This window comes from Aquarana catesbeiana, linkage group LG08, assembly GCF_042186555.1.
Source record: "Aquarana catesbeiana isolate 2022-GZ linkage group LG08, ASM4218655v1, whole genome shotgun sequence".
In the NCBI taxonomy this organism is placed as follows: domain Eukaryota; kingdom Metazoa; phylum Chordata; class Amphibia; order Anura; family Ranidae; genus Aquarana; species Aquarana catesbeiana.
This window is the reverse complement of record NC_133331.1, coordinates 158,913,753-158,941,364: the sequence shown is the minus strand read 5'-3', so window position 1 is coordinate 158,941,364 and position 27,612 is coordinate 158,913,753. Positions and strand designations below refer to the sequence as shown.

The 27,612-nt window shown below is 39.8% G+C and overlaps 1 protein-coding gene across 2 annotated transcripts in view; it reads left to right on the top strand.

Annotated features, from left to right (window-relative positions):
- The window catches only part of LOC141106142 (transmembrane protein 150A-like), a 205,673-nt gene that overhangs the window by 103,249 nt on the left and 74,812 nt on the right, over positions 1-27,612 (top strand). For both annotated transcript variants that reach the window (XM_073596616.1, XM_073596615.1), the window contains one exon: positions 5,138-5,209. In XM_073596616.1, the coding sequence (XP_073452717.1) occupies positions 5,138-5,209 (72 nt within the window). The remainder of the gene's footprint in view (positions 1-5,137; positions 5,210-27,612) is intronic.

The following is a 27,612-nucleotide window of genomic DNA, read 5'->3' as shown; positions in this document are numbered from 1 at the left end:
TTATATTGTATTAAATAAAAGATTATTTTTACACAAACTGTATGATCTAGGTAAATTTTCTTTTTGTGTACCAAATGTGCACACTGTTGTATATTCAAAGTCCAAAATACTCATTCTTTTTGCTACTATATCGAGATGATACCCTAGTGTTCACACATTTTAGCTTTCCTGCACTTTTTCCCCACAAATATAAACTCGAAACGTACATTAAAAAGTAAGGGTCCCAACACTGAACCTTGGGGTACTTCACTAATAACCTTAGAACATTCAGACTATGAATCATTAACCACTACTCTGAATTCAGACGTTTAGCCAGTTTTCTATTGATTTACAAACTGATTTTTACACATTAGCCGTGTGTTGGGAACTGTGTCAAACGCTTTTGCAAAATCCAAGGTTTTAACCCCTCTGTCCAAGGTTTTACTTACCACCTCATAAAAATAATTCAGATTTGTCTGATAACTTTTCTTTCTTTCATAAATCCCTAAAAAATAGAAACGATGGCTGTGAAATGACAGAGCTCAATTATTTTAGGATTCTTGGGTGTATGCGATGTGGTCCAGGTGCTTTATTCACCTTTTTATGCTGTCTAAATGTTTCTGGACCAAATCAATTTTTAGCCATTGTGGATAATTTAATACCACCCCCATGCTCCTTTTGTATACACAGAGCTGAAGAAGGTATTTAATGTGCCTTCTTTGTCCCCAGTCACCTACTCTAAATTATTTTGTAAAGGGCCAACATGCTCAGACCTGACCTTTTTTACTATTAATATATTTGCACCTATGCGGTCTTGATTTCTATTTTACATATTCTGTTATATACTTTGCAACATCAAATAACGGTGTACCCTAATTTTTATATTTTTTAAAAGTTATTTTCTTATTTATAGCTTTTCTAACTTTGTCTGTGAGCCACATAGGTTTTTATTTTGGGCATTTTAAACTTATTGCACATGGGAATATCCTTTGCAGTGATTTCGTATACAGCCTTTTTGAAACATTCGCTTCTCTGTTCTGTGACTGTCAATGCCAATATTTCCACCCAGTCTAAGTTTTGGAGAGCAGCCCTCATCCTTGCAAAATTTGCTCTCTAGGTTACCGTAAGTGTTTGTGTTTATTTTTCCAGTATGTGGTTGTTGCTTTTGGCCCGTACACTCTATCCGAAAATTGTACGAAAAACACCACTTTTGAAGCGATTGTACGTTAATCTAATTGTTAATACACAGCTTTCAAGAGCTGATCACGACAATTCATCCGATTATTATATCTTTTAATCAGTACAGTAGTTGTTTTAAAATACTATAAAAATACACTGCAACACATTACATCACTTCCACATTTTTTATTTTGTTGTACAAGAATTTACGTCACTTTAGTAAACCAAAAAAAGGACGATATGTCGTACGATTTTCGGATTGTGTGTATGGGCCATTACAGCGAATATTAAATGAAATCCTGTTCTGGATCACTGCTACCCAGATGTTTTTATATGAACATTAGTAATAAGCTCTTCATGGTTTGAGATTATCAGGTCCAACAGAGCATCATACATATTCAGGGCCTCTATGAACTTGACCATAAAATTGTCTTGTAATAGGTTTATATATGTTTGCCCTTTTTAAAGTGGAAGGCCACCCTAATACATTACTACAATCTCTAAATCTACAGGCATCCACGATCTAAGACTAACCTATCTAGCCTTGTAAAGAAGAAATTACTATACATAACTTTTTGAAGCCTATATAGTCTGGTCTCCAGCGGTGGAAGCTCTGCAGAGGAGACAGCTGACAAAGGCTGGGAAATGAATGTGAAGTATCACCACCCATAGAGTTACTATGAGGCTTCCATTTAGGGTGCTTGTTCTGCACCCGCCTCCACAGTGGGACCAGGCCGGAGCAGCTTCAAAAAAGGTATGTATTAGGTTTTTTTTCTTTACAGGGCTAGATATTTTAGTCGTAGATCGTGGATGCATGTAGATTTAGAGGTTTTAGTGTTGGGGTGGACTTGTAACAGTTCCTGCAGTGTCATTACTCCAGTCAATCTTCAGGTAGATAAAATCCCCCATTATTATCATCACCCTCCCAGCCTTTGCTGCTTTTTCACTCTTCGCAAGAAGCTGAGTCTCTACCACCTCATTAATATATCAATTTTTTTTATTTATTTTTTTTTTTAAATGATTAGTATTGTTTTACATTGTTTTAATGTTTTCCTTTAAACATACAAAACTAATAAACATGCTAAACATACAAAACCAACGTTTCAGGTTCCATGGTACTATATGCTTTCAAATATAAATATAAATATATATATATATATATATATATATATAGTATATATATATATATATATATATATATATATATATATATATATATATAAATTTATTTAATTGAAAGCATATAGTACCATGGAACCTGAAACATTGGTTTTGTATGTTTAGCATGTTTATTTGTTTTCATTTTTTCCTTTAAACATAAAAGACTGTAAAGCAATACAAATCATATATATATAAATCGATTAATTATGTAATATCACATTGAAACTCTGCCAGACTTGACCTCATTGATATTTTATTTTTGTTATTTTACTTATGATTGTTCAACGTGTTAAATAATAATGTGAAATATAGTTGATAAACATTCTGCTTTGGGGCTTCTAGGTAATTTTTCCAACAAAAATTATGCATTTTTAAGATGGCAAAAAAATTTTTTCCCTGTCAAACAAAGTTTATAACACTTTTTTTTACAAAATAGGTTCATACTTTTTTTGACCCTGTTGTGCTGAGTTTTAATGATGAAATGTAGGCTACTGACTTGATTTGAATAACTTACTAGCAATACAGTGGTTATATAGTTTAAAAATTTACTATTTTTTTGTTATGGTTTTAGTCTGGAGTTAAGTTAAATATTTGCTGTCCAAAATTTCCTGTCATGAAGATTAACTATCATGTTGTCACTTATTTATTTTATGGTATTTCTCATAATGTCAAACTTTTAGCCTGTTATTTTTATGCTCATAGTTCTTCATGCAGTTATTTATTATTATTTATATGCCAATGAATTCTTTAGTCACTAGAGTGTAACTGCTGTTGGAACTTCTCTGCCGCAGTAGAGAGTGAGAAATGAGTGAAGTCAGAGACAGCCTGAAAGGCAAAATAAGAAGCGTATAGTAATTCCTGAACATACTACACAGACCAATAATCCATATACTGTGCATAGCTCTCAAATTTGGGGTTTCTTCTGCTGACTCAACAGGGCCATTGAAAACCTCTTAATGTACTGAAACATTAGTGGGGCGGCCAGGTATGCATGGCAACCATACAATGTCTATCTTTCATTTTCAAAGTGGAACTAAACTTCTATCATTTTCAGCCAAGGAAGATGCCATGTTGGTCTCTGTTTGCTCTTCAACTGCCATGATCCTGCACATGTGATCAGTTATGACACCAGCCATTTGACAATGCATCTACAATCAGTTTCAAATGGGTTTGAGATCATTTAACCACTTAAAGTGGTGTTCCGGCCGAAATTATACTTTTTAAATAAAAATACCCCTATAATACACAAGCTTAATGTATTCTAGTAAAGTTAGTCTGTAAACTAAGGTCTGTTTTGTTAGTTTATAGCAGTAGTTTGTTATTTTATAAACTTACAGCAGGCTGTGGCCATCTTAAGTGTGGGCATCTGAAGCCAGACTGTATTTCTTCCTGGATCTCATCCTTGCAGATCTCGTACATGCTCAGTGCAGCACAAGCAGTGTAATAGGTTTCAGGTGAGGTTTCCATAGCAACGGCAAGTGTCAGAGGAAGTTGCCGCCCCTTCCCAGAAGGCATTGCAAACAGGAAATGATGCGATGGGCCACGGCCAGAGAGGAGGAAGTGAAAAATGAATACAGCAGATATACAGTAGGTGCTGAGAAAAAAGTTAAAAAATATCCAATTCCTTTACAGTGCACAGTTTAGTGAGGGATGCTGAAGAGTTGTAAAAGTGGGCGGAACTACACTTTAAGGACCCCAAGCCTATTTCTGACACTTGTATTTTTTGCTAGAAAATTACTTGGAACCCCCAAACAAAATATATATATATATATATATATATATATATATATATATATATATATATATATATATATATATATATATATATATATATATATATATATATATATATATATATATATATATATAAATATAAATTTAGCAGAGACCCTAGAGAATACAATGGCGATCGTTGCAATCCTTTTTCACACCGTATTTGCACAGTGGTCTTACAATCGCATTTGTTTGGGGACAAGACACACTTTTTTGAATAAAAAAAAAAATAAGAAAACAGTAAAGTTAGCCCAATTTTTTTCTATAATGTGAAAGATAATGTTACGTTGAGTAAAACCCAATGTCATGCTTCAAAATTGCACCTGCTCAGGGAATAGCGTCAAATTTTGGTACTTAAAAATTCCCATGCGGGATATTTAAAAATTTCTACAGGTTATCAGTTTAGAGTTACAGAGGAGGTCTTGGGCTAGAATTATTGCTCTTGCTTGAGCAATCACAGCAATACCTCACATGTGTGGTTTGAACACCGTTAACATATGTGGGCAGGCCATACACAGTTTGAATCTTGGCAGAGATTTGAACCATTATTGAGCAGGCTGAATGTACCAAGTTGCCGGATCCTATAGTCGCTAGCAATAATTACGGTCTTCTCCCTGGGGGGGGCACCAATGTCTCGGCATGAGGGACTCTTCTGTCAACACTGTCTGTGTTTTATGGGGGAATTGTGCCATTGTCTATGGCCTGCCTTAATCTGTTAATAAAAAGTTGCAATAACTTGTAATATACCCATCCAAAATATCCAAACTTCCATCAAAATCTGTGACTTTGTACATCGTCACTGTGGTTGGCAAGCATTTGATTAGGTTTGCAAACGTCACTATTCGTTGAAGGTGACGTCCCAGGAACTTTACAAAATTGGTTACAGAAAACCCAAAATTCATCCTTGGTCTGGAGTACCTGGTTTTGTTTCTCATTCTCTCTTTCCAATGACCTGAGCTAAAGTTTAAGAGTCACGTTAGCAAATGAAAACTGTGCTTCCCTTTAGTTGCAAATCTCATAGTTGATATGTTGCTTTTTATTGCAGGGTTTACAATCACACCTGTGACACGCTGAATGATGGGACCTGCTGCACTTTAGATCACATCCCGCTTGTGAGGTAAAATTACTTCAAATTATAGTTACGTGTAATATTTATGGTTGACGTGTTCATGTAAACCTCTTTTGCTTTTGTCTGTCATGACAAATGATCTTTTATTACTTCATCTTTGTTATTTCAGTAGGAGGTCTCAACACCCCCCTCAACACAGCTGTGCCAAAAGTCCTTCCATTTTTAAATAGCTTAATACTCCAGGGACACTTGGGATATCTCTTTATAACCCAGCCCCCTATGGCTAGGTTCACATTGGTGGGAGTGCGTGTAAATCTCACATGGTGTTGCAGCCTCACACTAAGCGCGGGGCTTTAAGAAAATGCATGTGAGTGCCAGCCATTAACGCTTAATGGTACCCCTATGCACTAAAGAAGGTGGTGCAGTTCCTGCACATGGAATTGCATGGCACCAAAGGACCATGCGGTTTCCGTGTGGCTGCTTTTTTAAAAAAAAAAAAGGGGGAAGGGGCCTTTTTCTAGCAAGAAACACAGCAGCTTATTCAGATCAGCAAGTGCCCATGCAAAAATAGTGCTTCTGCAGTCATCTTTTCACAACTTCTTGTCAAGAGAATGATGCAGTTTATTTTAGATATATCCACTAGAAAACTCTGGAGCCTTTTCGAAACTGGTGTTTATTCAGTTGTCTTGTGACACTTTAATTGCAAACAGACTCTATTCAAAAAATGTGTTGGCTTCTGAGGGCACTTGGTTTTTTACAGCGAATACATTTGGAAAATGTTCTGGATTTTACAAGTCCAAAGGATCAAATGGCGGTAGCCCCCATGCTGAACCCCCAACATCTTAAACAAAATGTGCATAAATAACGTTTTTCAAGTATCTTTGGTTTGATCTGCTGATTTCAAAGATCCTCTTTGCCCTTGTGTTTTTTTTTTTTTGTTTTTTTTTTTTTTTTAAGTGGATCCTAAATGTTAAAGCTCTCTGCACCATGCTCCTGTGCTACCAGGGTAGAGGTGGACCATTGAGGTTCTGAGCTCACTTATTAGTTACCCAGAAGAGAAGTGGATCTGCATCACTGGATCAGTGAGTCTAGGGGACTGTGCCAGAGATCGGGCAAGTATAGCAAGTACTGCTACAAACATGATCTGCCCCTAGCTTTTTTTTTTGTCGCCACAGCCAAACTAATATTTATTTGTATCAATACACATTGTTAAAGCTTGTGTCCTGAAGTCCAAGCCTCTAAGACAAACCAAACTGCAGGGAAAGTAAAATCCTCCCTTGCAGTGGGGTTGTAAGGGTTAAATGCTTGTTTTTAGGTCTAGGTAACAAGGAAAAGCAGTTTTATTTACTTTATCCTCCACTTCCACAAACTCCTCTATGCTCTCCCTGCAGCCTCTTCCCCTCTGTACGCCAAGGTAGTCATAGATAATGCATTAGATGTGAGGATGCTGAGAGACTGCTGCTTTTTCCGGTCCCTCAGGCCTAAATGAGCATTTAACCCTTGCAGTGCAGGGTCGGCAGAAGAGGGAATATGTGAACGGTTTCAGAGGTCACATATATGGAATACCTGCTCCCCTGTTTGAATGCAGTGGTTGCTTCTACTGTCTAACTAGTAGAACACAGCTGGGAAGCAGCAATGTTTCAATATAAACAAAAATAATATATCTGCACAAATGGTGAAAAATAATGAAGTCGTGATAAATTTAAACAGCAGCTGTGCACAGTGTCCAGACACCTGACATACAGTAAATATATAAGAAAGCAGTGCAGCGCTAAATTCAAATGTATAAATTCAATCAAAAAAAGTTCATTATGTGAAATCCCATGTGGTTATCCAAAAGTAGTTTATGCTATTGCACATAGACAATGATTCAGAATGAGAAAGAAGTCCCTCCAACCATGAGAGCGATGATGGTAAGAATATGTGTCACCAATCAAAGTAATTGCAGCCGCGCTTACCAGAGAATATGCGACTCCCCTAATAAGAGTGGTCAATTGCGCTTAATTACAATATCCAAGCCAAAGGATCAAGGTAATCCTGTACATCCACACCAGTCATCGGATATGTGCGAAACAGTGACCGAGTCAGACCAGGAAGTGAGCTCTCCAAGCAACAACTCACCCTCCGGGGTGGTCACAGATCACAAAGCATGTAATAAAAGAATGATCCACATGGCATAATATCGTTTATACTAATTTATTGCTAAATAGCATAAACTACTTTTGGATACCCACGTGGGATTTCACATATGAACTTTTTTTGATTGAATTTGTACATGTGGTTTATATTTACATATTTGAATTTACCGCTGCACTGCTATATATATATATATATATATATATATATATATATATATATATATATATATATATATATATATATATATATATATATATATATATATATATATATATATATATATATATATATATATATATATATATGTGTGTGTATAGTATATTTTAAAGGGTAAGTTCACCTTTATGGAAAATCTGTTATATATATATATAGTGTTTGGGGGTTCTAAGTAATTTTCTAGCAAAAATGACTGATTTTAACTCGTAAACAAGTGTCAGAAATAGGCTTGGGGTACTTAAGTTGTTAAAATGGCTGGTGTCATAACTGATCACATGTGCCGCATCATGGCAGTTGATATAGATATATATATATATATATCTATGTTTCCAGTACTAGTAATCTCCCACCTTGTCCAGTTCCAGGTGACCGCTAACCTCTTTGTCCCTTTGAAAGGTAATTTCAGGTTTTGTTAGGCTCTGGTAGCCTATGGCTGTGTGATTATAAGCAGACTATAAAAACAAAACCTGTATTCTCCATGGAAGTCGGTTAGGTGCCTGTTTAAGCCTGTGTATGTTAGTTTATTTCATTTATGCTTGCCTGAACACTACCCCACTTGTGTAAAATATGTACATCCTGGCTTGCAGAGCAAAAATGAGCATGCTGCTGAATATGTAGACTTGCACAGGCAGTCAGTTTTCCTCCAACAAAACATAACCCTCTCCTCCCTAATGTTCTGTATTGGTCTTTTTACCAAGTGGTGCTCCTCTGCTTCCACACACCTGTCTGTCCTGGAGATGCGAGATTGTTTACACCAATAGGAAGTAGTATCTTTTTACTGTGTAACAAATTTTTCATGTTCTAACTCCATTTCTGCATGAGATGAAAAATATAAAATATGCCTGGTGTCTGACGTCATAGCTGGAAACCAGCAAGGTAGTCGTCTGTCTTTGGTATATTTTGCCAATTTTTCCAATATTCTAAAACAATTGTGCTTGATTTGGCTACAGATACAACTAGGCAAGTTTAGGTTGTGTGAACTTGCATTTTTATGCCCATGGAGGAGAGAACCTGACTTTAGAAAAACAGCATAGGCCAAGAAAATCTATCCTAGACAAGTCAAAGTCAGCAACTATTGGTTATGTTCATAGAAATATCTAGAAACATTAGAGCTGCACGATTCTGAATAAAATGAGAATCACAATTTTTTTGCTTAGAATAAAGATCACGATTCTCCACGTAATATCTTTCACATTATACAAAAAAATTGGGCTAATTTTACTGTTTAGGTTTTTTTTTAATTAATTGAAGTGTATATTTCCCAAAAAATTGCTGCACAAATACAGTCTGATATAAAATAACGCGGCCGCCATTTTATTCTCTAGGGTCTCTGCTAAATATTATATATATGTAAAGTTATGCACTTGGGGGCTTGCATCATACATACTAGGGGGAGTACAACTGGGGGAATCCGTAGTAGAGAAGGATCTAGGGCAGGAGTCTCAAACTGGCGGCCCTCCAGCTGTTGCGAAACTACAAGTCCCATCATGCCTCTGACGATGGGAGTCATGCTTGTAATGGTCACTCTTGCAATGCCTCATGGGACTTGTAGTTTTGCAACAGCTGGAGGGCCACCAGTTTGAGACCCCTGATCTAGGGGTTTTGGTAGATCATAAGCTCAATAATAGCATGCAATGCCAAGCTGCTGTTGCCAAAGCGAACAAAGTTCTTTCTTGTATTAAGAGAGGTATGGACTCCAGAGAGATATCATTTTGCCCCTGTTCAAATCATTAGTAAGACCTCATCTGGAATATGCAGTTCAGTTTTGGGCTCCAGTTCTCAAAAAGGATATCGGGGAACTGGAAAAAGTGCAGAGAAGGGCAACCAAACTGGGAAGAGGCATGGGGAGCTCAGCTATGATTAAAGATTAGAGGAACTGAATTGATTCATTCTTGAGAAGAGGAGAATAAAGGGGGATATGATCAACATGTTCAAATATATAAGGGGTCCATATAGTGAACTTGGTGTTGAGTTATTCAACACAGAGGACACGGGGGCACTCTTTACGACTGGAGGAAAAGAAGTTTAATCTCCAAATACGGAAAGGTTTCTTCACAGTAAGAGCTGTGAAAATGTGGAATAGACTCCCGCCAGAGGTGGTTCTGGCCAGCTCAGTAGATTGCTTTAAGAAAGGCCTGGATACTTTCCTAAATGTACAGAATATAACTGGGTACTAATATTTATAGGTAAAGTTGATCCAGGGAGAATTCGATTACCTCTTGGGGGATCAGGAAGGATTTTTTTTCCCCTGCTGTAGCAAATTGGAGCATGCTCTGCTGGGTTTTTTTTGCCTTCCTCCGGATCAACTGTGGGTATAGAATTGGGTATATTGGATTGTACGATATTTTTTTTTTTTTTTTGTTTTTTTATGGTTGAACTGGATGGACTTGTGTCTTTTTTCAACCTGACTATCTATCTATATATATATATATATATATATATATATATATATATATATATATATATATATATATATATATATATATATATATATATATATATATATATATATATAGTCTTTAAGTGGTTAAACTGACCTCATTTGCAGACTGAAAGCAGAGTTCCACACAAAAATGGAACTTCCGCTTTTCGGAACCCTCCCCCCCCTCTGGTGTCACATTTGGCACCTTTCAGGGGGGAGGGGGGTGCAGATAGACAGGTATTTGCACCCACTTCCGGCATAGACTCCCATGGGGGGGGGGGGGGTTGAATCGAGATTGCAATTTTTTTTTTTTTAGCGATTTAATCCTGCAGCTCTATGTAAAATATGAACATTTTCCACATGAGCATATCATCAAAATAGGACATAGAATGGGGTTGATTTACTAAAACTGGAGAGTGCAAAATCTGGTGCAGCTCTACAAAGAACCCAATCGGTTTCCAGGTTTTATTGTCAAAGCTTATATGAACAAGTTGAAGTTAGGAGCTGATTGGCTACCATGCAGAGCTGCATCAGGTTTTGCACTGTTTTAGTAAATCAACCACAATGTTTCCCCATTGGAAGATATTTCCTCTTGTTCTTGTGGCAATGCAAACATTTTGGATAGTGGTGCACCGAAATCGAAAATTCAGGATGCACTTGGTCAAAACTGAAATTGATGAGATTTTAAATTTAGATATTTTTATAAATGTATTATATTCAACTTTTTAAAATCATGAATTTAAATGAATATGAATTTGTCAGTATTGGCACCCTTTGAAGCGGTGTTAAAAATCCTGCTTGCTGCATTTTTGATGCATATTTGGCAAACCGCACCAAAAACGCTCCTCCCTATTAAAAAACATTGAAAACGCAGCAAGAATGCATCAAAAATGCACCCGTGTTGCGTTTTTAATGCATTTGTTGAGTCACATGACCTTTGAAAAACACACCATGAGCAAGGCAAAATCGCAGGAGTTTTCAGCAGCCATTATTGGCACTTTTTTTTTTTTTTTTTTTTTTTTTTAATTTTTTGGCACAACGTTGAAAACCCTATTTTTGGCCGAAATTTCAGTGCATTGCTAATTTTGGATTTTCCAGAACTTTCTGTATCCAAGACAGTGGTCCTAACCACTTGAGCCCTGTAAGGTTTTACCCCCTTCGTGACCAGAACATTTGTTGCTCTTCAGCACTGCGCTACTACCACAAATGACCTTTTTGTATCTTTTTTTTTTAATTTTTTTTTCGCACAAATAGAGAGTTGTTTTGGTGGTATTTGATTCCCACTGGCTTTTTTTTTTTTTTTTTTTTTTTTTTATTTCCTCCCTCCAAAAGTAACTTTTTCTACATGTTCCCAGTGTATTTTCCTCCTCGGCACACTCCTGATTTATTTATTTTTCTTCTTTTACGTTTGGTTTAGTGTTACCCGAGAGCCGAGGGACGGGTTGCCCTTGGGCAGCCGACATCGCGGGCACCCAGGACAGGTAAGTACTTATTTAAAGTCAGCAGCTACAGTGTTTGTAGCTGCTGACTTTTAATTTTTTTGTTTTACGGCCAGGATCCCGCTTTAATTGTGTAGCACACAGAAATCTTGGTCCATATATGAAAAAATATGAGCTTGCACAAACAAATGTACTTAAAAATTGTAAGGAAAAAGGGCAGCACACACAATGTGAGTCCTTGCACACTTAGGCTTTTAGGAGCTGAAAGTGGCATAGGCATTTTCAAACTGCAAAAAAACCCAGGACCAGCATGCTCTGAAGACTAGTGTTACAGCTGTAAATACGTCTGACGCAGCTCAACGCTGGACACAGCGTTAATCTTTTTTGACGTGAAAAATTGATGGTTCCCTATGAGAGCTGTTGTCACTGATCCGACTTTTAGCCCATTGATTTGAATGGAAGTCGCACCTAAGTTGGATCATCATGATCCGGCTTTTTTTGGGGTGAATGGGTAGGGGTACAATGTACCCAATACTCATGGGGAGGGGGCCCGGGATCTGGGGGGCCCCATGTTAAAAGGGGCTTCCAGATTCTGATAAGCCCCCTGCCTGTAGACCCCCACAACCACCACCCATCAACATGGAGACAAGGTGCTTTGGGGTGGGAGGCGCAGAGAACCCCCCATTTCCTGTTCTGCCAGGCTTCTTGCTTGGCTAAGGATTTTTTTTTTTTTTTTTTTAGCCGCTAACGCGGCTAAATCTGCATAACGCCAATGCGAAGAGCTAAAAGCACATTTTTACAGCTGCTTTTTCCTGACGTCTGTGCTAGCTTTGTAGCTTGTTTTTTCTAACGCCCTGTGTGCATGAGGACTTAACCACTAAAAGGTCCTATTTAAAATGGCAATATATTTTTAAATGATATGTAACTTGTAACAATTTTAATACTGTAGTAATGCCTCTAAAGTTTTAGGCTGCCTATAGTAATGCCTATTAGTATAGTAAATACTATAGTATAGTAAATATTGGGCCTCATTCACATTCCGAACGAGCATTCCCACTCGCAACTTTTGTTGTGCGTTTTTTACATGATTTTGCGTGTCACACGTTGGACGGACCCATTCAATTCAATGGGCTGCCCTATGCATGCGTGTCGGCCAAAAAAGAATTACGGCAGAATCTCACTGCGTTTTGGGGTGCCTAATGGCACTAAATTGGACCTTAAACTGCATTCTCCCATATAGTATTTACGGTGTGAGAGCGCCCTTTTATGCTACAAAGATATTTCTTGTCATTTACTTTTTTTCTAAGAAAGCCATTTATGAATAGCCTGTGACTGTATTAGCCTTGAATGTAGGTTTTATGTTTTTCCCAGTGGACTGTTGGCAGAATATATTAATATCTTTGGCTGTCTGATCTGTTCTATATTTGCTGTTCCCACCACAGTTAGTGGTACAGTCTCCTTTATTTCACCACTAAAGTCCAGTCCTAGCAAGCCATCCTTTCATTTTTATGGGAATGCACATGAAACAAAGTGAAGGCTCTTGCGACAGAAGATTTAATTCCTTACTCAGACATGATGGGAAAATTGATCTAGCACAGACCATGCTGTATATGATTGCTCTTTCTAAGGCTTTTCATATTACACCAGGTTTGGGTTTCATAAACACGCATTATATTTATTGTGCTGCATTGTTTAGACTTTCTGCCTAAAGATGGGAAATCAGGGGTGTGGACAAACCGGCACATCCCTTAGTGAAAGCACGTCAGTGTACACACACACACAAACACTGGTCAGGCACACATTTAACCCTTTGATCGCCCTAGATGTTAACCCCTTCCCAGCCAGTGTCAGTGAAAGTGCATATTTTTAGCACTGATCACTTTATTGGTGTCACTGGTTCCCACATCGCAGTCCCGCTAGAAGTCATTGATCGCTGTCATCACTAGTATAAAAAAAAAAAAAATAGAAATTTCAGTATATATACTATAGTTTGTAGATGCTAGAACTTTCTGTAAACCAATCAATACATGCTTATTAAGTTTTTACTAAAAATGTGTAGCAGAATACAAAAGCGCAAGAAAATAAAAAACACAGTGGTGATCAAATACCACCAAAAGAAAGTTACATTTGTGTGAAAAAAATGGTATAAATTTTGTTTGTGTGCCGTATTGCATGAGCAATTGTCAGTTAGGCTCCTTTCACACTGGGGCGGTAGGGGGCGTCGGCGGTAAAACAGCGCTATTTTTAGCGCTGTTTTACCGCGGTATTCGGCCGCTAGCGGTGCGGTTTTAACCCCCCGCTGGCGGCCGAAAAAGGGTTAAAACCACTCGTGTAGCGCGGCTATAGCCGCGCTGTCCCATTGCTTTCAATGGGCAGGAGCGGTGAATACACCGCTCCTTCACCGCTCCAAAGATGCGGCTGACAGGAGATTTTTTTCTTCTCCTGCCAGCGCACCGCTTCAGTGTGAAAGCCCTCGGGCTTTCACACTGAACAAACAGGGGAGGCTGCTTTTGAGAGGTTTGCAGGCGGTATTTTTAGCGCAATAACGCCTGCAAACCGCCCCAGTGTGAAAGGGGCCTTAAAGTAACAAAGAGCAAAAAATGGCCTGGTCATCAAGACCAGGCCACCTTCTGACACTTTTGTTTACAAGTTAAAACCCGTATTTTTGCTAGAAAATTACCGTATTTATCGGCGTATAACACGCACTCCAAGTTTAGGAGGGAATTTTAAGGAAAAACTTACATTTAAATGCCCATCAATGCAGCCTTATCAGTGTCCATCTGCAGACTTGCACAGCATCCATCTGTATGCTTGTCCAGTGTCATTTGCAGCCTTGCCAGTGTCATATGCAGCCTTGCCCAGGCTGCAGTTAAACTGCAGTGACTTGTCAGTGTCACTGCAGTTTGAAAATGGCGCCGCGGAGATACACAAAGCCGGTCCTGTGTATCTCGGTCCAATGGCGGGACTGGGCGGGACCGAGTGCCGCCCATATACATACATTGCCGAGTGTACTTGGCTAGGTTTGGCAAGCTCCACTCACAGTCACGCCCAGTACCTGTGTTATGTCCATCATAGGGCAGGACTGGGCATGATTTATATATATATAAAAAAATATATATATAATATATATATATATATATATATATATATATATATATATATATATATATATATATATATATATATATATATATATATATATATATATATATATATATATAAAAAATATATTAAAAAATTCACGTTACAGTACAGCATGACCGCGCATTTGTCATTCAAAGTGTGACAGCGCTGAAAGCTGAAAATTGGCCTAGGGAGGAAGGGGGTGAAAGTGCCCGGTAAGCAAGTGGTTAAAGTGTATTTTAAAAACCGCCGCTCAAATACCATGTGACTAATAAAATGATATATAGATATATATATATATATATATATATATATATATATATATATATATATATATATATATATATATATATATATATATATATCATTTTATTAGTCACATGGTATTTGAGCGGCGGTTTTTAAAATACACTTTAACCACTTGCTTACCGGGCACTTTCACCCCCTTCCTCCCTAGGCCAATTTTCAGCTTTCAGCGCTGTCACACTTTGAATGACAAATGCGCGGTCATGCTGTACTGTAACGTGAATTTTTTTTATCCCTTTCTCCACACAAATAGAGCTTTCTTTTGGTTGTATTTAATAACCGCTGGGTTTTTAATTTTTTACTAAGATATAAAAATAAAAAACTGAAAATTTTGAAGAAAAAAAGTTTTTTCTTAGTTTGTAAATTCTTTGTAAATAAGTAATTTTTCTCCTTCACTGATGGCCGTTGATGAGGCGGCACTGATGGGCGCTGATGAGGCAGCACTGATGTGCACTGATTGCTGGCACTGGTGGCGCTTTGTTGTAATCGAGGCACTGATGATCAGTTCCCTGATGACATGTCTTTATGTCCGCTGCGAGGAGATGCCACTGATTGGCTCTCCACGCCACACACTCTGTCAATGTGAGGCAATGAGAGCTGATTATCGGCATTTCCGTGTTTACATGTGACCGGCTGTGATTGGACACAGCCGATCACATGGTTGAAGGGCAGCGGCTCCTTACAGAGATTGGAGTCGTGCTGTGTTCTAGCAACAGCGAGGCCGCAATGCGTGCATGCAGCCATTCGGGTACACCGTCATATGATATCCACCCAGAACGAGAGCCTCCTAGATCATAGAGGTGAGGCAAGACGCTCGGATCGCTTTTGATGAAAAGAGAATTGCCGGCTGTGGGCAAGCAGCAGGGATAAATGAAGAAAAATCCACCTGCCTGGCCCCCGGAACTACATATCCAGGACTTCAGACGATACAATTTGCGCATCCCTGGAATGGCTGTAATTTGGGTTCCACTTTTGAACCTACTAGGGAAGTGAGTAGTGAGATTGTCATACACTGACCAAGCTGTGTTTGCCAGCACAGGGTGAATTGCAGTGAGAGTCTGTGTGTACTCCAGGTCAGATCTTGGTAAATCTTTATTGTATCACAATACTGTGACCCTCTGTTAGTATAGTACAACAGTGTACACCGTTCAGCCATAACTTTGACTACTGATAGGTTAAGTGAGTAACGGTGATTATCTTTTTACAATGGCATCTGAAAGTTGGTAGAATATATTATGCAGCAAGTAAATGTTTTATCTCTGATTTTGATGTGTGGAAAGTAGAAAAAATAGGCATCACACTTTGCTGTGCATGGGGCTGCATAGCCGCAGTCTGGTCAGGGTGCCCATGCTGACCCATGTCCACAGGATAAGCGTGCCTACAATGGGTACGTGAGCATCAGAGCTGCATCATGGAGCAATGGAAGAACATGTGGATGGCTGGGTGTTTGTGTGTCGCTTACCATGGAAAGAGATGGCATCAGGATGCCGTATGAGAAGCCAAGCCAGCAAAGACAGTGTAAAGCTTTTGACAATGTTCTGCTGGGAAACCTTCTTGTCCTGCCCTTCATATGCATGTTACTTGATACCAACCATTTACCTAAACATTGTTACTAGCCTAGTACATCCCTTCAGGGAAATGGTATTCCCTGGTGGCAGTGGCCTCTTTCAGCAAGGTACATAGCCAAAAAGCATCTCCCATGGAACTTTGTTGCAGCCAGAAAAAACATTTAACTTGAATATTTATAAGGACGTCAAGGATCCATGATGGACAGGCCCTCATTATAAGCCTTACATCTTGTGTAAAGGTTTCCTTAGGTGGCTCTCTTGTCTCCCCATATCATATACTTTTTCTAAACTCTTCACCGGCACAATTTGATTGTGGATATTGGCATTCTCGACCCCCTTTGTGACCATCCATCCCAGCCTCCTATGGGATTTAGGGTCTGGCCATTATGAACATGTGGTTCTTCCAGGACGGATTGAAATACTGTGTGTAGAGCTGCACGATTCTGGTTAAAATGAGAATCACAACTTTTTTGATTATATATAATCAAGAAATATCTAATGAGGGGCTCTATAACAAACCGTTGAGCACCTTAATTGATATTTCTTGATTATATATATGATTTTATTTCTATTAGAGTTTTGTGAAAAGTAGTGATCTATAAATCCCCTGAAGAAGCCAATAGTGGCGAAACATGTTGTGATCAAATGCCATGCTTTAACCACTTCCCTACCGCTCATAGTCAAATGGCGTCCTTGATTTTGTATGGTGATATCTGAATGATGCCTGAAGCTAGAGGCATCTTTCAGATATCATTATTTCCAGCCGGCGATTCTGTGCACCATAAGAATGATCATAGCGGCAGTTCCGCCACTTGATCGTTCCTATAGGCGACGGGAGGGGACGTTCCTCCCGCCGCCATCCGGGGCTTCTCCAGGCTCTCCCTTGCCATTGGGGGCCCGGAGAAAGAATCGGCCGGCGCCGGATGACTACGATAGAGATTTCCGGTGACCAAATGGTCACCAGTCATCTCTATGACCGCCGGATCTCAACAAAGCCGCGATCGTGGCTGTCAGCATGAGATCAGTGAATTTTTTTTCACTGATCTCATGCTTTCCAGCCTGCAGGAGAGATGTGGGGTCTTATTGACCCCACATCTCTCCATAAAGAGGACCTGTCACATAGATTCCTATTACAAGGGATGTTTACATTCCTTGTAATAGGAATAAAAGTGATAAAAATGTAAAAAAGTGTGTAAAAATAAAAAAAAAAATGAAGTAAAATAATAATAAAATTTTAAAACTCCCCTGTCCCTGGTAGCTCGCGCTCAGAAGCGAACGCACACGCAAGTTTTGCACACATATGTAAACGCCATTCAAACCACACATGTGAGGTATCGCCACGTGCATAATGCCCCGTACACACGGTCGGATTTTCCGACGGAAAATGTGTGATAGGACCTTGTTGTCGGAAATTCCGACCGTGTGTAGGCTCCATCACACATTTTCCATCGGATTTTCCGACACACAAAGTTTGAGAGCAGGATATAAAATTTTCCGACAACAAAATCCGTTGTCGGAAATTCCGATCGTGTGTACACAAATCCGACGGACAAAGTGCCATGCATGCTCAGAATAAATAAAGAGATGAAAGCTATTGGCCACTGCCCCGTTTATAGTCCAGACGTACGTGTTTTACGTCACCACGTTCAGAACGATCGGATTTTCCGACAACTTTGTGTGACCGTGTGTATGCAAGACAAGTTTGAGCCAACATCCGTCAGAAAAAAATGCTAGGATTTTGTTGTCGGAATGTCCGAACAAAGTCCGACCGTGTGTACGGGGCATTAGCGTGTGTGCAACAATTCTAGCACTAGACCTCCTCTAACTCTAAACTGGTAACCTGTAAAAATTTTCAAAGCGTCGCCTATGGAGATTTTTAAGTACAGAAGTTTGGCGCCATTCCGTGAGTGTGTGCAGTTTTGAAGCGTGACATGTTAGGTATATATTTACTCGGTGTAACATCATCTTTCACATTATACAAAAAAATTGGGCTAACTTTACTGTTTTGTTTTTAATTCATGAAACCGTTTTTTTTTTCCAAAAAAAAAAAGGCGTTTGAAAAATTATTACGCAAATACCATGCGAGATAAAAAGTTGCAATGACCGCCATTTTATTCCCCAGGGTGTCTGCTAAAAAAAACATATATAATGTCTGGGGGTTCTGAGTAATTTTCTAGCAAAAAAATGATGATTTTTACGTAGGAGAGAAGTGTCAGATTAGGCCCGGTATGGAAGTGGTTTTTAAAGTGGTTGTAAACCCTTACAGACCACTTTGTGCTACAGGTAAGCCTATAATTTATGGTACTCACTTTTGTTGCCAGCGGTTTAGACATTAATGGCTGTGTGTTGCGTTATTTTGAGGGGACAGCAAATTTACACTGTTATACAAGCTGTACACTCACTACTTTACATTGTAGCAAAGTGTCATTTCTTCAGTGTTGTCACATGAAAAGATATAATAAAATATTTACAAAAATGTGAGGGGTGTACTCACTTTTGTGAGATACTGTATATTGAATAGGGATGAGGTGCCGGATATAACACTGTCACCCAACCGTTATCCAGGCCCACTTGACCAGGTTTGCTCTGCCCTCAGAAGCTTGCACCGAGGACTGTTGCACTTTGAGTTTCAGTTTAGCCAGCAGTGGGCGTAATTTACGTGTAACATAATTTAGAAGATTCTTTGTAAACGCTACTGCCCATGTATGTGAAAATTTCTACTAGTCTAAATTTTATTTGCACAATTGCCAAATTTTCTGTTATGGGGTCCAGGGGAAGAAGAGTAGATTTGTCCCATCTATTGGCGAAACCCAATTGGGAATCAGACTCTTGGATCAGGTTCATAAAATAAATCGGGGTAGAGGACGTGTTGCCTGGAGCAGCACAGCATCATTAGCAAAAAAGGGCTATCTTTTATTTCACTTCACTCTGCAATCCCATTTACCACTGGAATTGGCACAAATGACCTGATGCTAGAGCAAATGGGGTGAGATAAAGGACAGCCTTGTTAGGCGCCTCTCTCCAGTCAGAATTATTTATTCTGACTCTAGCAGTAGGACTACAGTATACAAATTTGGAATTCTTGAACCTCACCAAAGATACTGCCACTCCACACAATCTAATGCCTTAGTGGCGTCTAATGACAACACAGCTCTGTTACCAGTGTTTTTGTTGGAATTTGTAGATTCAGATATTATCTGCAGTTATTGAGTGTAGTAGATCTGCTTAGAATAAAGCCCGACTGATTCATATGTATCAGTTTGTGAAATAGAGGAAAAGCGGCTAGACAACACACTATAGCCTGACAGCGGGCAAATAATTGTCACTCCCTCGTTTTAGTTTAAAGCAAAAAAAAAAATCAACCAAATGCTCGTAAAAAAAAAAAATGTATGTTTATTACCATTCCATTTTGAGGTTTTTTTTTTTTTCTTTTTTTTTTTTTCTTTAACCTGCAAATCGGTGATGAATAGTGCTTCAGCTCTGTCAGTTTTTGGCGGACACCTGCTTTTTACTTATTCTGTATTGAGTTGGCAGAGTTGACAGTAGAATAGATGCATCTTGTACTAGGAAAATGATTTTCCTAGGAGATTTGTACACAAACATTTCTTATAAGTGGCTAATATCCATTATATTTTCTGCTCCTTTCAGGATGAGCTATATAGCTCATTTTGTGCTCCACTTATTTCCCACTATAGTTTGAAAATGCAACATTAAATAGGCATGCCTGTTCCTAGCACAAGCATGTTATTTTTCTGATGTTCCAGGAAATGTTTGTTAATGGTTGATGAGGTTAAAGTAAAAATATGTAGTTTGCTCCATGATTCATAGCTTCTTTGTGTTGGTTGATGAATTTCCTCTTAGCTACAGCCACAGACTACAAGCCTTGCTTTAGGGTGGTGAAGCATTGTCACCTTTACAACAGGAAGTGTTTAGAATTCCAGAACACTTAAAACCGAAGTATGGCCAAAGCTTTTTTGGTCATATTTCTCTTGTGGGTCACAGAAGTGCATTTACCTTTGCTCTCCTGTGACCCAGAATCCACCTACAACAGGCTAAAGCCCGCTGTTGGCTGACATCACAGCGTGAAAGCGCTCGGGGCTTCCACACTGGGGCTACAGGGGAGGCATTTTTCAGGAGCTATTCTTAGCCCTTTATGCCCCATACACGCAATCAGAAAATCGTACGGAAAATACTGCTTTCAAAGTGATCGTGCGATAATTGGGTCGTTGGTACAGAGCTTTCAGGAGCCGATCATAACAGTTCATCTGATATTATTTTATCGGACGTGCACAAATTTTTTTCTCGTACAATGCCAGATCGTGCGATTTTCGTTTTTACTGCTTTTTTTTTTTTCTGTCGTGTGGGAATTTTCGTGACTTTAGTATACCCTACAGATTCGATCTGAGATTGGCATGCAAAAAAAAACGGACGATCAGTCGTCCAATAATCTTATCGTGTGTACCGGGCATTAGCGCCTGAAAAACTCCTCAGTGTGAAAGTAGCCTTAGAGAGCGAGATGTGCTCTGACACTGCCAGCGCCTGAATACAGAGTGTAATCCCAGAACACTGATACTGTGGGCTTGGAGCGGCGCTGATCCGTCATGAAAGTTTTCAACGTTCTATTTTACAGAGCAAAAGTCAGCAAATAAGAGAAGTTGGTTAGTTTACATATACTACTGTGTTTTTGTGCTTTCATGTTCCAAGCTACAGAAAGGAGACTCGGCTAATGAGATCAATGATTTTTAGTGATCCTGTCTGTCCACACTTCACAATTAATAGCATCAGTATCGCCAAATTACATTATTTTGAAAAAAGAATAATTTTTCCTGCAAATAATGAAAAAGGGTGTTTTACAGCTCCTAGTTTAAATTACAGGTTCTGTCTATCAATTGTTACTGCACAAAGACTATCTTTTTCAGCAGCAGCAAGAAAATCCAAATCTAAAAGGCTGCATCTTTTTACATAATTACAAACTATACATAGGATAGGGACAGTGTTTTTTTAAATACTTCTATGTGATTTTAATATTTAAGTTAATCTACTTCACATATTTTTCTAAAAGCATGAAAAAAATAAAAGCAGTCTGTCAGGATAGCTGTTGCCTAGCAAAGTGACACTTAACATTATCCTTATTCTCTAAAAAGAATCCATATACATTTACTACTTAATGGCCCTGTAATCTATTTTTCATGAAATTGTTTCTTAATGTGTTTTTCAAGCTCCCTGTAACATTCTTTGTGAGCCCCAAACCTCTCCTTTTCCCCCTGGTTTTTGTTTGTTTAGAATGAGCAGTGCGTGTTAAATGTGGTCATGCACACAACACGTTTCATAGTCCCTAGTCCATCTCGGAAGCATACAAGAGGGTAGCTATGTGCCTACATACAGTTGAACCACAGAGCACAAATGTAGCCACCCTCTTAACATAAAGTCAGATAACAGCAGTAATTTAGATGGATTTGAAGAAGGCTGAGAGCAATAGGAAATGTGTGGTGTTTTTTTTTTTTTAAGGACACTGCCACTATATCAGTCTTCGAGAGTAGTCTTCACTTTACCCTTCACCCTATTATTGACCAAGGCTATGAACTTTGATATTGATGAGGGTCATAGTTCAGAAGAACCCAATCATGAGAACTAAACAGGGCACTGGGCTTGGATTTTTGAAGGGTCTCTGGGATTGTCACTGGGCACACTGGCTTTGTTTCGGTAGCACTTCAGAAGACGGGACTCCCTTCGGGGGAACGGAAATGACCCAGAGTTGAGAATCAAACACAATCCAATGAGAGCATCAAACAAATGTCCAAGAGTCCAAGATAATTAAATGATAAAATAGATTCATCACAGTGCAGTTTTATGTGGTATCTGCTCACCTAAATATATTTTTAAGCACAGTCAGTATTCTTAAACTGTAATGAAGCAGAAGTGTGTTTGGTCCCAAAGCACATTGGTTCTTTTCTGCTATGAATTGAATTTATCCTTAAATTACCTTGGACTCTTGGATGTTTGTTATGTGCTCTCATTGGATTGTATAATTCAGAAGAGCACATGCACAGGCTTTATGTAGCTAACATTGTGCCATTGGTTTTGTAATTTGGTATGCATAGAACCCTACTGTTATGCCATAGTTTGCAAGACAGTATAACAAACAAAAAAAATTCTTGACTTGTGCGCCTTTTAGTCTGATCCTACATGTTTTAATACAGATGTCAATTGGTGCCTCAGCTTGTTGCACCTTATACCACTACCATATGTTGCAGGCTTTGGAAGGGTTAATATGGAATTGGAAGTTATGGTTTCTCACTGTCTCCACCACTTGGAAAGTGGGTTAAAGGTTTATTTTGTCTAATAAAAATTCTCCTCACTAAAAGCTTTGAAGAAGATAAATATTTTATTATAATCTTTACTAATGTCAATACGTTGCCCCATGTGAATGTCATTTGATGCTTTTAAAGTGGTTATAAAGGCTATTTTTTTCCCTAAAATAAAAAAAGGTGTTATACTTACCTGCTCTGTGCAGTGGTATTGCAGAGCCGTCCCTTATTTACTCTTAGTGCCCCCATTGCAAGTCTGCCATACCTCTGCCTCCCTGAGGGGAAGATGCAAGGCCAGCCTGTAACATAACCTATGGGCACAAGGCTCTGTTAATGGTACTCTTCAGGCACCTTGTTTGTACTGTTTAGAAAGTTGCAGAGAGTCCTTTACCAGTCTCGGACTGTGTTGCACCATTCTGATGGAAGCTTAGGTACTGAAGGGGGTGATGACTGTCTGGGTTGCACTGGATGCCAATGGGCGCCTCTCTTGATCAACTGGATCTCCTTTGGTGAGCACTTAGGACTTTCCCCTTTTTCTCAAGAGACAGCAGGCTCCTGCATCATCTTGACTGCTGCAACAATTTCATAATCTCCCACCGACACAGTTTGGGCCATGTAAGACTTTAGTGCTTGCCGCATGCACCCCCCTGTATGTACCGCGTCATATCAGATTGGTGCTGTGACTGATTTTTTTTTTTTTTTCTGTTGCGTGGTGCCTGGAAAGTGGTGTAATACTTGTGGGTAGTATCACTGCTCTCTGCAAGGGCCAGAACACACCCCATGGTGTGTGCTCGACTTCCTTTTGCAGTTTTCCCGCTCTTCAGAGGGCTCACCAGCAAGACACTGGATAGTCCTGCTTGCAGCTGCCGCTGAGTGACCTGGTCACAGATGGCCTTAACTATTTCTTCTCCACCTTGGTAATGAGTACCTAAGCTGAGATTCCTCTCTTGCTCGCTTACATGATGGAGAATCGTAAGCAAAGGCAACTCCCCTGTGAGCCTCGCTAACGTTTGATATTCTAACTATTCTAAGATTAACTGGCAGATCTTCCTTTAGGAGGCCTGATACTGTCGGCCCACACCCCTCTCTCCTGTTAAAGTCCACTTTGTATTTGGAAACTTTGACTCCGTCTGGGGCACACTACTCTTCCTCTGCCTTATCCAGGTAGGAGTTCTTCAAAGCCCATGGTTCAGTAAATGGAGGAAATTTGGGTCAGGAATAGCCAGTTTGGAATGCAGGGGTTGTAAGTATGCTCTATGCCATCTCCAATGTTCCTTCTTTACAGCTGCTGCAAGGTCAACAGAGGATGAAGAGTGCTCCCTATCCCCTGTGGATGGCTTGGTGCAAGAGAAGTCGCAGTCTGTGGACTAATACTATCCTTCTCTTTGTGGATATAGTACACACTTGCTTGGAACATGAGCTTCCAGCATATTCTACTCCTAGGTTTCCCATTCTGGGTCCTCAGTTGAAAAGACTTACCCTGTACATTCTCTTGGAGCTTATGTTGTACACGGATTGGCCTAACCAGGACAAGGTCTTTGCCCCTCCCAACTGGTTTTCTCAGCAATATCCTATTGAGGAAGAGCTTTTAAAGAAGTGGTATGTTCCTGTAGTAGATCTGGCTGTTTTCACTCGGAAAAAGACTGACTGTCCCTGTTAAGGACACCTAGGTGTGTAAAGCTGAACTCTGGCATAAGCAAATATTTAAATCTAAAAGGCATGTGTTTTTGTCTATTTCTTCTAGCTCTGTACAGTAATCCATTGTGAAACATCTGTGCATTTGACACTTCAAGTAAAGTCCCCGTATCGGACATCATGCTGACAGCTGCCCGCACTATAAAACACTGTGGACTAGTGCACGCAAGCCTTAAAGTGGCCTAATGCCTAAACATTTTTCTACCTTTAAAGTGGATGTAAACCCCATTCATGAAATCTGACCTGGGCACATATATCTGTAGTGTTTACTTATCCCTCTTCAAAGCTCTGAGTCCTGTGTCTTTTTGCTGCTTTGTTAATCTGTTATCTGCATTATAACTTCTGATCAGTTCTCAGACACACAAGTAAAAGCAGCTGGAAATTTGTTCCAGAGAGCGCACTATAGATTAGCAGAGAGCTTGTCTATTCACAGCACAGCTATGCAAGTTTCTTTGTTCCTCTGCCTATGTAGGGGGGGGGGGGGCTTTCCTCCAGTCACAATGTTCACATTCTAAAGAATCTAGAAAGCTGAAGACAGCAAATACACATGTAAAACTTATGTAGGGAGACTTGTTTCATCCCTGTGTATCATCTGCGGCTGTTCACTTCACTGGGTATATGTGAGGGTTTACATCTATTTTAATGAATTCCCTGCATTAAGGTAAAAAATGCTTAGGTAGCAGTATGCCTCCTGTAACTAAACGGGCCCCCCGTCCAAAGTGACTCCTCTCACACCTTCTTTACCCCTCCTTATACTTACCTGAGCGCTCACTTGATCCAGCGTGGTGCCTGTCTGTAGTGCCTCTCACAGAATTGCTGCGGAAGCAGTAGCCTTTGACTCCCACGGCTGTCAGTCAAATCCTGTGACAAGGATGCAGGGTTCAGGCAGAAGTGGGGTAGCCAGAAGCACCGGCAGGGGACACGAGAAGAGGGGGAGCAGGTCTGCTTTGTGCAAAACCATTGCACAGAGCTGGAGAGCAGGTAAGTATCACGTATTTAAAAAAAAAAAAAAAAAAGACTTTACAATCACTGTAAAAAAAAAAAAAAGGTTAGGCTACTTTCACACTGGGGTGGGGGGGCTTTAGCGGTAAAGCGCTGCTAATTTTAGAGGCGCTTTACCACTGTCATAACGGCGTTTTTTGGCTACTAGCGCTTTTAACCCCCGCTAGTGGTTGAATTAAGAATTAAAAGCTCCATAAAAACTTTTTCTAACGTCCTGCAAGCACACCGCTCCAGTGTGAAAGCACTCGGGCTCTCACACTGAGGCTGAAGGGGAGGTGTTTTTCAGGCGCTATTTTTAGCCCAAAAGCACCTGAAAAACGCCCCAGTGTGAAAGGAGTCTTACTGTATTGTAGATTATTATTATACAGGATTTATATAGTGCCAACAGTTTACGCAGCGCTTTGCAATATAAAAGGGAGACAATACAGTTATAATACAATAAAATACAAGAGGATTAAGAGGGCCCTTCTCAGAAGAGCTTACAATCTAATAGGGTGGGGCAGGTGGTACAAAAGGTTGTAACTGTGGGGAATGAGCTGATGGAAGTGGTAGAAGATTAGTTGGAGATGTGTGAGGCTTTCCTGAAGAGATGAGTTTTCAGGGATCGCCTGTAGGTAGCAAGAGTAGGGGATAGCCGGACAGGTGGAGGTAGCGAGTTCCAGAGGATGGGAGAGGCTCTGGAGAAATCCTGGAGACGAGCATGGGAGGAGACGAGAGAGCTTGAAAGTAGGTGGTCTTGAGAAGAGCAGAGAGGACGATTTGGGTGATATTTGGAGACAAGACTGGTGATGTAGATCAGGGCAGAGTTGTGAATGGCTTTGTATGTTGTGGTTAGTATTTTGAATCTAATTCGCTGGGCAATCGGGAGCCAGTGTAGGGATTGGAGGAGAGGGTTGGCAGACACTGAGCGGTTGGTAAGGTGTTCTGGCAGCAGAATTCATGATAGACTGAAGAGGGGATAGCCTATGGAGAGGCAGGCCAATGAGAAGGGAGTTGCAATAGTCAAGGCGAGAGATAACAAGGGAGTGACTGAGGAGCTTGGTGGTTTCAAGGTAGATAAAAAGTATACTTTGTATTCTATAATGTGTGCAGTTTATAATGGCCCCAAAATTTGTGGTACAGAGCATTGCAACGATGATTACAAATGAAAGAGGTGTGTTAATTTTTTTTTTTTCACAGGAACGGTAATGTTGCATTGTATCTCTGAATCCCAAGTCTGCATAGTATTCACAAACCCGAAAATTTCAGATTTTTACACCAGAGGCTAGAGTTGCCAGACATTAAGACCCCTTTCACACTGCCAGCGGGCCGCGTTAGCTTTTCGGACACTAGCTGGGCGCTTTTAACCCCTGTTAGCAGCCGAAGAAAGGGTTAAATGCTCCCAAAAAGCGCTGCTGCCAAATCGCTTTGCAGGCGCTTCGGCAGCGGTGCCCATTCATTTCAATGGGCAGGAGTGGTATATACACCACTCCAAAGATGCTGCTTGCAGGACTTTTTCTAACGTCCTGCAAGTGCACCGCTTTAGTGTGAATGCACTCGGGCTTTCACACTGGGGCTGAAGGGGAGGCATTTTACAGGCACTATTTTTAGCCCAAAAGCGCCTGAAAACGCCTCCGTGTGAAAGGGGGTCTTACACAGCAAGTTCCAGTTGTTATTTTGACAGCCAGGAATTGCCAGTGAAAGCATTTGTTTGGGCATAGGTAGCATGCATAAAGTACAAGATTGGTTAAAGGGATAAAACATGAGGCAATGTGCATGTTTTTATTGCACAGTTATACTACTTTTTTTTTGTTTTTTTAGCCTAGACATATACTTTCTCACTTTGAGCTCTGGTTCTCACCACTGCAGCTTTTAAGTTGCGCTACTTCAGCGTGACTTCAAATCCAACTATCGGTGCGATTTCATACTTGCTGACATCTGTGCCACTTTATTTAACAGATGTCCATGCAAGTCGTACTGAAATTGCACAGAAATAGTGCAGGATTTGAATGGGGTGCGACTTGTCATGCGACTTTGAAGTGTCAAGTCGCACTGGTGTGAACCAGGGCTAAGTGATGTCAGTTTTGCGACCACATTAGATATCTATAATGCTTAGGTTTGTTTTTTTATTTTATTTTTTTATATTGTTTGTGTAGCTTATCAGTACGTGTGTTGTATTGACCTGATTCAGAAACTAACACAGGCTGAGGATACCTGCCTCTAAGTATATCTTAACCCAAAACCAAAAATGTAA